Source organism: Epinephelus moara, chromosome 5, assembly GCF_006386435.1.
Source record: "Epinephelus moara isolate mb chromosome 5, YSFRI_EMoa_1.0, whole genome shotgun sequence".
NCBI lineage: Eukaryota > Metazoa > Chordata > Actinopteri > Perciformes > Serranidae > Epinephelus > Epinephelus moara.
In genome coordinates this window covers 5395028-5405375 of record NC_065510.1, presented here as the reverse complement: position 1 = coordinate 5405375, position 10348 = coordinate 5395028, and the positions used below count along the sequence as shown (strand labels likewise).

Genomic DNA, 10348 nt, shown 5'->3' with positions numbered 1-10348 from the left:
GTGGAACGGGAGATTCTCATCATGGATGTGCAGCTGACAAATCTGCAGCAACTGTGTGATGTCATCATGTCAATATGGACCAAAATCTCTGAGGAATGTTTCCAGCACCTTGTTGAGTCTATGACACCCTGGTACTAGCAAGGCAATTCTTATTTTTAGGTGATTATACACATATGAAAACATAGTTATGAATATCATTCCAGTTCTGCTATATGAAGCCCCTAAATTCTACACACTGGACCTCTAAAATGCAACAAGTTTTGGGTTTGTATGAAGTGTTGATTGTCCCAGAGGGATCCCAGAGTCTGTCAACATAAGCAACACATGGTACATCCTTAATAAAGCTAACAGAATTATAGACAATACATTTTTAATCAGAGGTTTTTCATATTGGTTCACAGTTCAGTAATATTATTGACAAAGCAGGCATAAAACAAATTGGAGACACTCTTTTTCTGAACTGCTGTTAGGTCTGCAAGGAATATATTTCTTCTTCAGCTTTGGGTTAGAGTGTAATGAAGTTCAACTTTATGGCTCTGTTTCCATTCTTTACAGGAACACAAACAGTTAATGTGGGCAAAATCGAACTGGAGTCAGTTGTTCCGAACTCTGTGCCAGAGACGTTCATCAATGTCAGAGGTCAGTCACTGACAGAGCTGTGGTGAGGATTCAAAATGAACCTACAGTAGGAGAATGGACTGATTCTTGATTTGTCCTCACCCCAGGTAATGTGCTGGCAGACAGCATTGATAACTCCATCAGTGAGGACTCTCTTGCCTCCCTGATCCGGATGCCTGGTGGCTGTGTGGAGCAGAACTTGGCCTCCATAACTCTGCCGCTCATCGCCACCCTCTACCTGGAGCGAACCAACAACTGGGAGAGTGTAGGGGTGCAGCGCAAGGCTGAGGCTCTGCGGTACATCAGGAGAGGTGAGAGAGAAGGAGGAAACACACTGATAAATGTAGCAGAAAAAGACACATAGACAAATGGCTTGTTGGATACATGAGAGGAAGGATGAACAGAAGAATAAATGGATGGATGGATGGATGGATGGATGGATGGATGGATGGATGGATGGATGGCTAGTTGGATACATGAGAGGATGGATAAACAGATGAATAGATGGATGGATGGATGGATGGATGGATGGATGGATGGATGGATACTTGAGAGGATGGATAAACAGATGGATGGATGGATGGATGGATGGATGATGGATGGCTAGTTGGATATGTGAGAGGATGGATAAATGGATGGATGATGGATGGCTAGTTGGATATGTGAGAGGATGGATAAATGGATGGATGGATGGATGGATGGATAAATGGCTAGTTGGATACATGAGAGGATGGATAAACAGATGAATAAATGGATGGATTGATAGATAAATGACTAGTTGGAAAGGTGGGAGGATGGATGAACTGATGAATAGTTGGATACATGGATGGATGGATGGATGGATGGATGGATGGATGGATGGATGGATGAACAGGTTGATGGTTGAAGTGCAGCCTTGATGGACAGTTTTGGAACAAGCTTTGTTTTCATTCTGAGTAAATGAAGATGACCGCTTCACATCCCATCGTTACATTCTTCCATGTTGTTTTCAGGCTATGAGAACCAGCTGGCATACAGACGGAGTGATGGCTCTTATCCCCCCTACAGGAAGGAAGGCGCAAGTACATGGTACTCTCAAAATATTTCATAGTACATTTTGAATTAAATTGATAAAACCCATGAGCTGAATTCAAAGACAGTCTGGTGGACATTTAGGCTGTAATTATTTTGGTGGTGATATGAGGATTAATATTGTTCACTCTGTGGACTGACATGCATGAAGTAGTACAATATCTCATTTTTGAAAAAGGAGCCAATGTAATATTTTAGAGGTTTGAATGTATGCATGCACACACTATCCTGTTGTCAGGATCACGGCATACGTGGTGAAAGTTTTCTCCATGGCGCACTCCATCGTTGGCATCAACGAGCAGCAGGTGTGTGAGCCTCTGCTCTACCTGGTGAATAACAAGCTCCGACTGCCAAGGGCGTTCTTTGTAGAGGACAACCCAGTTTACAGCACCACCATGACTGTGAGTCACACACACACACACACACACACACACACACACACACACGCACACATACTTAAAAACACACCATGTCATCCTGCTGATAACTGATGTTGCACGTGTTGCCTCTCCTCTTTCAACAACCAACATGTGTACTGTAGCTGATGATTCGCTGGTGTTTATTGTATCCTAGTACTCACTGTTAAAGGACAAGTTCACCCTAAATCTTTTGTAAAACAGTAAAAGCACATTTGTTATTTTTGGGTCCACTTCTGTTGATTGATTTTGTACAGGATTATTTACATCATGGCACATTAGTTTTCAAGCCAGTTTTCCAGTTTCAATTTGATATGATACCTTGTGTGCAAATTTAAAGTAGTAATTGTTAAGATTTAAATCTAATTAGGTGTTAAATGTCAGTGTGTAGGAGTTAGGGTGATATTTTATCAGAAATTAAGACAAGCAGGGCCACGCACAGCCCGCCAAAGCTTCCCATAAAACCTTTTCTTGCGTGTGTGTCTCCAGGGCGGTTTCCAGGGTGGGCGAGGTGATGACCCTGAGATAACCCTGACAGCCTTCGTCCTCATAGCACTTGCTGAGGCTAAACAAGCTGGACTCAGCTGCATGGGTCCAAGCACAGAGGTAAGTCATACAAAAACATGATCTGCACACATAGTTGTCCCAGGCAGTTTCATTTCATCTTCAGCTGAATAGTGTTTGTTGCCTGTAGAGCACTTTTTACCTCATTGTTTTTGTGATAGGAGGTATTGTCATTGTAGTGTCTACTATATCTGTTACTGCAGGTCCATTTGCGTAGGGCACTTTTACACCTGAAGAAAGCAGTGGCAAGGTCGGGGAGAAGACCGTACACTGTGGCCATTGCCTCCTACGCGCTGGCTCTGCAGGGGAAAGATCATTCCTCCAACCCCACAAGATTTTTACTCAGAGATGCAGCTCCAGGTATCCTGTGCACTCAGCCCTGTTTCATCTGTACAGTGCAGAGAGTCTTGACATCATTTGGCCATTACTCAGTGCCATCATTGAAGAACAGAAGGGGAGGCATTTAGATACTGTGGTGATTGTAAAGATCTTCTGTGCTGCCTGGTTGAAGATATGAGTGAATTGATAGCTTCTTTGCAGCAACATGTATATTTAAAGCACTCTCAGCTGTCATGGCTACATATGAGTAGAAACTGCAACTTGACTGGTTCACGAAGGCATTTAACTGTCAGGCTAGTCTATTACTCTAGTTTGTCAGACCTCTTGCTATTCAGAAAAATCTGTTAAAGCAGACACGAGTGCTTCTGTTTTCCACTCCTCCTTTACTGTTTCCTCTCTCCTCCAGGTGGCACTCACTGGCCCGACGCGCAGAACCCCTTGTTCACCTTGGAGGCGACCGGCTACGCCCTGCTGGCTCTGGTCAAGTTAGGGCGCATGGAGGAAGCCGAAGCGCCATTTAAATGGCTGAACAGCCAGCGGAGGCGAGGAGGAGGCTTCGGCTCCACTCAGGTAACAGCAGGGCGAGATGGTAGCTGAGCTGTGATCTGCAAATCCAACATGTTCTCATTGTCTTTTCAAGTTCATTCACCTGCTCCAGGCTCTGACTAGTCATGGGTAACACTTTAGTTTTTTGCACAGTTGACTTTCTGTTACATTAAAGTAAAGCAGACACGTATTCAGATCCATTCAGCTTGTCCAGATGAAGCTTTAACCAAGCTGTTGGTAAATGAGTAAAACTGTTTCAAAGAGGTGTATCTGTATCTGAAAGATGTCTGTAGTTCGGGAAGGGTAAAACCAAAATATAAGTGAAGAACAGTCCCTAGGGCAAGTAGATGACAAAGACATTACCTACATGTGAAATGTGCTACAGTCTTTCAACTGAGTTCCGTTTTCCTTCTCTGTCCTCTTGTAGTCCACCATGGTGGTGCTCCAGGCACTGTCAGAGTACCTCATCAACAAACCACCTCCTGATGACCTCAGTCTGGATGTGGACATCAGGATAACAGGACGCAGGGAAATCCGCCACCATTTCAACCCCAACACAGCCTACGTTGCTCGCTCCTCCAGGGTAAGAGACATGAAAACTGAGAGTGTGTCACGATGTTTCTCATTTAATGTTCAGAAACTCAACACAGCTCACAGTTTTATGACACCAAGTTGTGAGTTTGGAGGACGTGTCAGGATTTGAGAGCACTACTGGTTGCAATGACAACATCAGGGAGCGTATTTTTGATGCCTTGGTTTTGTCTAATGTATTTTACCGAACCTGTTCTCTTCTGTGGTGCTTTTGTTCCGTAGCTGCCTACTGGTCTTGATCTGGAAGTGCAGGCTAAAGGGAATGGACAGGGAATACTGGAGGTATGATCACACTTTTAGTTTAGCAACATTGTCCTTTTCGTATTATATACATTAATGGAATTAATGGTGTGATCACATGATCGACCCTCTAAATCAAGACTGGTATCATATAGTTGGTCATAACAAGCTGTGGAATCCATTCAAATAGTAATTTATTCACACTTTGTTTCACTGTAATGTTTTTTTTGACCAATTTGTTTCTCTGGTGTGTCTCTCTTCTGTTTTGCATGTCGTGTCCCATCACTCAAGGTCGTGACCTATTACAACCAGCTGCACGAGGTGGATGAGAAAATGCCCTGCAAGAACTTTGAGCTCAATGTCACTATCGAAGAATCCGGCGGTAACTCAAGTTCTCACACTGTCTCACATATACACATGATATCTTTCTCATCAGAGTTGTTTCTGTCCTCTTACTTCAAGTGAGGTCACTTTTAGTGCCACAAAGGGTTGAAATACTTTTTAGTTGGGCTGATCTGAATGCTTCAATGCTTCAAACTTAGTGATAGTTTTGTGGACTCCTAGTGGGATGCAAGGTTACAAAGTTTTTCACAAAGTGCATAAAAATAAGACAACAAAACGATACAATATTTATATGAGCTCAGGAAAATATTGTGTAAAGAGGCAAAAATTGAACAAAAGGAAATAAAACACAAAAGTTACAAATCACAAAAGTACAAATCAGACATTAAAAGGGAAGACTTTCCTATAAAAATATGTTTTAAGCAATGATTTAAAAACAGGTTATGTGCTAACCACCCTGATCTCCTCAGGTAGAGAATCCAGAGCTTCAAGGCCTTGATGGAAAAAGCCCGGTCATCTTTAGTTACCAGATTTGATCCAGGGACGACTAGTGAGGGTAGGCGTGAGGATCTCAGGTCACGACTTGGAGCATAGGTAGTCAGAATCTCAGTTATATAACTAAAGCATTTTGAGTTTTAAAAGTTATAAAGATGACCCCTAAAAAGTCATGTCACGTTTGCTAACGAAACTGGCATCTTGCAAATCTGCAACAAGCTTGCAATCACCTGAAAACTCTAAGAAAGAGCTCAGCTGTCTTACAAAGTATTCTCTTCTTCTAGCTGTTACTGTGACCTGCATGCAAACAGAGCGACTTATTGTCAAGTTACTTTAGGTGCATTGACTTCAAATTAATTTTGCAAAAAAAAGTCCGACTTATGCCCCTGTATCTCATTAACCCTCCCACCGGATTAATAAATATTTCTCACTTAAGTTTTGAAGCCCAAACTGGTATTTGGCACAGCTCTACATTTTAGCAAAAATAACAAAATCTCCTGTGTTGTTTCATTTTCAGATATATCAGAAACCAGCATAACACATGACATAACTGACAGCATAGCAAAATACAGAGAATAGTTAAAACAGATTAAATGGTCTTTTTGTAACAGTAAACCTATAACACTTGCCAAGACATGAATATCACACAAAACAATGTGAAAGATGAACATTTTATTGCTATTTATTTAAGTCACCATCACACACGAAAACAGAAAACACTATTTCATATATTATCATAAATAAACTAAGTCAAGTATATTTAAAAGGCACTTTTTACACAATAATGAAATATTTTTTTCAACAGACGGAAAATACAATATGTAAAACCTGAAAGCATAAAACAGATTCAGAAAAAATGAATACAAATGCATCTGAACCATCTGGGACCCACCGGGCCAGCAATCCTGACAGACATTCCTATCTTTAAGAAGCTGTAGCGGGCTGAGATTCAAAGCTAGAGTGACAATACTGGTATCATATGAAGTCAGAAGACGTAAGGAATCCAGTGGTACCAACACTGTCATGCTAGTTTCTCAGCGCTCCAAACTTTGCTAAATTTTGGCAAGGGAAAAAAGGCATTTCAGAGATCCCTTGACCTCACATCTCAAAATATCTGAATGTAAATGGGTTCTTTGGGAGTCTCTCCTTTACAGTCATGCCTACTTTGTGCTAGTCACACACAGATTTTAGCCAAAAACCACGCAGTTGTTTGCATGAAGTATACATGTGTTATTTTCGGCTATTGTATTTTAACATTTCTGCACATGGGCTCCCTAAACAGTCTTGCATAAAACAAATAAAACAGGTATGACTAGAAAGCCGAGATTCCTGTGGATTCAAAGAGACTAATTTTATTTGTGTGTGTGATGATGTTAGTGCCCATAGCAGCCGTTTCATTGTAATGAGACCATTTTTTTAAGCGATAATCGCTGTATAAAAAGACCTATCGTGACCTCAAGGATAATCACAGCCTTGTGAAACTTTACAACCTCAGACTAGAAACCTCTGACACTGAGATGGCTTTCATTGGTATATTGACAATGAGGGGGTTTCTCAGTAGTTTCCAGAACAGAAGTGCTCGTCATCCAGTCGCCAAAAAATGCAGTTCTTATGGAAATCTCCAAATGCCAAATGTTTTTGATACCAAATCACAGCATGGATTTTTCTATGGTGTTCCTCAAGGTCTTGGTGTCTTAATGTGGGATTTGGGAGGGATGTTTGACCATTTTAATCAATTCTTGAGTGGTCACATATGCTTAAATTTAACATCATAACTGTTTAACAAATGGTATCAACCAGAAAAATGTTGCAACAATTTGAGCATTGAAATGGCCATCATACACTTTCATCATAATATTCTAAGCCCCTATACACTGTAAACTTTGAAAGTTTTATCACATATTTATGACCAGAAAAACTTGACACAGTGCTGAGCCGCATCTCAAATTAATCTTCAGGTTCCCAGCTTTGAGATGATGTGTATCTCCCCCCTAAAGACCCCCTGTCCCCCTTAAAAAAAGAAGACAAAAATGGGTGTCAGAGGCTTCAGATGTATTTTGTGACATATCATAACAGACACTGAACATCTTTAAAGAACTTGTATAAAAAATTGCACTATTAATGAAATTAAAATAACATAAGCACAACCAAATAAAATATAGTATTACACATTTAAGTCCACAACATAAACAACCCAAATTTTGCACCTTAAATAATTATTTGTTTCTGTCCCTTAACAGAAAAGCCTCCAGCAGATGTAGAAAAATCCTACCAGATCACCGTCAGCGTGAGGTGAGCTATTGTTATTGTCTTATGTGTGTGTTTAGCCTGTTTCACTCCAATTAGAATTAAAGAAGAGGAATTAAAGACTTAAGTATCCAGTGTCTCTCTCTATCCCACAGGGCTTTAGGACCCAGAGATGTCAGGATGGTGGTCCTGGATATAAGTCTGCCAACTGGCTTCACCCCAGAAAACTCTGACCTGGAGATGGTAATCAGCCTCTACTCCTAGATCATGGTCATCCAGATAAAAGTTACATGCTTATGTAGAGCTCATCTACACTTATTTCACCTTCACAGAAAATGATTTCAGAGAGCTAAATCACTGCTAATGTTTCTTCTTTTATTTTGGAAAAACACCTGACCTGTGATGTCACTGACAGGAAGAAGAATTTAACATTTTCACAAAAAAGAGGAGCAAAGTAGTTAAACACTTGAAAGACCCAACGAAATTGATAATTTGGACTCTGTGAACGATAAATTTATCTTTATAAAACGGCATTTATACCCCACTGCTAAGAAAAAAATTCAAGTCCCTGCTGGAAAAAGAGGCTTTTCAGTGTTTGTGATGCTGGTTATTTGCCTATGTTTTTGTGTCAGACCTCCAGTATTGAGCGAGAGCAGTGTAATCAGTCAGGGCATATTTGTACCATTAATTTGTATCCACTTAAAGGGCACCAACATGTTCAGATTATTAGTGTTTAACATTTTATGGAAAGGATAAACCTTTTCGTTAAAGAGTAAGATCCTTTTTGTTTAACCAGAAACAGCCTCGAAATTGCCATTGCTAAATCTCCAGACTCCATTTAAATAAATGTTAACTTTATCATTATTAAATACTTTTCATTCCAAGTCGACAGAAACACAATGAAACTCAATAAAATCATGTTGGTTCATCTTATCACTGTGCCAACAATCACCAACTCTAGATCGTTTGAAATAAAACCCTTAATTATTTCAGTTAGATGTGAAAATATGCTGCCTCTATACATGATAAAATGACTGTTTGTGTAAATGGAGTCTGGTGGGTTTTCCAATGGCAATTTCAGGCTGTTTCTGGTTAAACAAAAAAGATCTTACTCTTTGACAAAAAGGTCTGTCTCTGTAGGGATCCTTTCCATAAGGTGTCAGACACTTAAAATAACAGCCTGAGCCTGTCAGTAGTAAAAACATTTCTAGTGGACGTAAACTGATGATGCAAACATGCCCTGAGTGGTTACATTGCAGCCTGTTTTGCCGCTGCCAGCTGCAGTGCTCTCACTAAATACTGGACCAATTTCAGTAAGTCACTTAGTCGTAAAAACATGGGGAAATAGGGTCCAGGTTTAAAAGCTATCTTCCATCGCTGAAGAATAAAGTTTAAAAACTGTATGAGTAAATGTAGGTGTTAAAGTTTTCCCCCCCAGAGCAGAACAGAAGGTACATTTTTAAGATGTGTAACTGATGCAACATCCCAATCAATCCCCCTCTGCATCGTGGAAATGACGTGTGATAGTTAAGAGGAGACTGGTCACATGTTTCGCCCAAGCTTGCTCACTGGTTCTGTGTATGTGTTTGTGTTTTTCCAGTTGTCCAACTCAGTGGACCGTTACATCAATAACTTCCAGATTGTTGATAACCTGAGCGACAGAGGCTCTCTGATCATCCACCTGTTCAAGGTAAAACATCGTTGACTTAGTTAAATGCAACTAAGTGCTATGGAGACAGATTCATTAGAGGGATCCCTCCTCAGTTGCTCTTCCTGAGGTTTCTACTATTTTTTGGGGGGAGTTTTTCCCTTATCTGCCTCCGCTGTGAGGGTCCAAAGGACAGAGGGATGTCGTATCCTGCAAAGCCCTCTGAGGCAAATTGTGATTTGTGATATTGGGGTTTATAAATGAAATTGAATTGAATTGAAACAATGATGCTCAGTCACGACGTATCGTCATTGCATCAACCACTGCAAGCTCTCTTTGTCATTTCCGGAGGCTTTTAATGTGCTCATGTAAGCACACAGAGGCGTTACCAGAACTTATATTGAGATTTGACTGGTGCCCTTCAAAGACCTCACCTTGTTGCGCCCTCTTCTGTAGTGGCACTTGACTGAAGAATTGGCGCCCCCTACTGCTTATCTTCAAGAACCAACTTTTTTTTTTAGATTTATTAAAAAATCTGTTAAAATTTGTGTGACATTTTGCTCGAGATCCAACTAACGATTTGCACTTATTCAGAGGTGTCCTTTCATAAAATCCTGGTCTCTTTTAGTCAGTTTTTGCATCTTAATGTCTCTATTTTTGTGCCTTTTTAAAGAAGCAGGTCGACTGAAATATCTAGATAACTTTGCTTGGTGAAACCCGGAGCAGTAGCCCTAGATTTGAGGAGATTGCAGCTTTTACACAGCGCTGTTACACAGATAACATTGTAAACCAGCCTCTTGGAACAGGCACCCATACTTAGGCTTACTAAGTTAATATTCTTACGGACTCTGTGATGTTTCTGCTTTTCTTTTCTGTTGCACTAAATCATCCTCCCTTGCCCTCCTCTCAGGTGTCTCACAAAGAGCCAGAGATCCTGATCTTCAGGCTTCAGCAGAGTTTCAAAGTCGGCCTCCTCCAGCCATCCTCAGTTACTGTTTATGAGTATTACAACCCAGGTAGGAGAACACATTCCAGCTCACATCTCACTGCAGCAGCATATACAAGAAATCATCCATGCCCTAAACATCAGTGAAAACCCAATCTGAGACAAACACACACATATACTGATGTCAATGTCCTGTTTATTTATTGTACTGCTGAAAAATAAGATTACAACATTCAGTATGATGGTGACAAGGGTTGTGTCGCTGCTCTCTTTGCGACAGATCAC

At 40.6% G+C, this 10348-nt stretch overlaps 1 protein-coding gene across 1 annotated transcript in view; it reads left to right on the top strand.

Moving 5' to 3' along the window:
* The window catches only part of LOC126389705 (complement C3-like), a 36913-nt gene extending 26688 nt beyond the window's left edge, over nucleotides 1–10225 (top strand). The window contains exons 26-39 of the mRNA XM_050043503.1: nucleotides 556–639; nucleotides 726–929; nucleotides 1611–1686; nucleotides 1928–2090; nucleotides 2595–2711; nucleotides 2873–3029; nucleotides 3415–3578; nucleotides 3982–4137; nucleotides 4368–4427; nucleotides 4677–4767; nucleotides 7463–7514; nucleotides 7625–7712; nucleotides 9070–9159; nucleotides 10028–10225. Coding sequence (XP_049899460.1) covers nucleotides 556–639; nucleotides 726–929; nucleotides 1611–1686; nucleotides 1928–2090; nucleotides 2595–2711; nucleotides 2873–3029; nucleotides 3415–3578; nucleotides 3982–4137; nucleotides 4368–4427; nucleotides 4677–4767; nucleotides 7463–7514; nucleotides 7625–7712; nucleotides 9070–9159; nucleotides 10028–10210 — 1685 coding nt within the window. The 3' untranslated portion in view covers nucleotides 10211–10225. The remainder of the gene's footprint in view (nucleotides 1–555; nucleotides 640–725; nucleotides 930–1610; nucleotides 1687–1927; nucleotides 2091–2594; nucleotides 2712–2872; nucleotides 3030–3414; nucleotides 3579–3981; nucleotides 4138–4367; nucleotides 4428–4676; nucleotides 4768–7462; nucleotides 7515–7624; nucleotides 7713–9069; nucleotides 9160–10027) is intronic.
* Nucleotides 10226–10348: the final 123 nt, after the last annotated feature.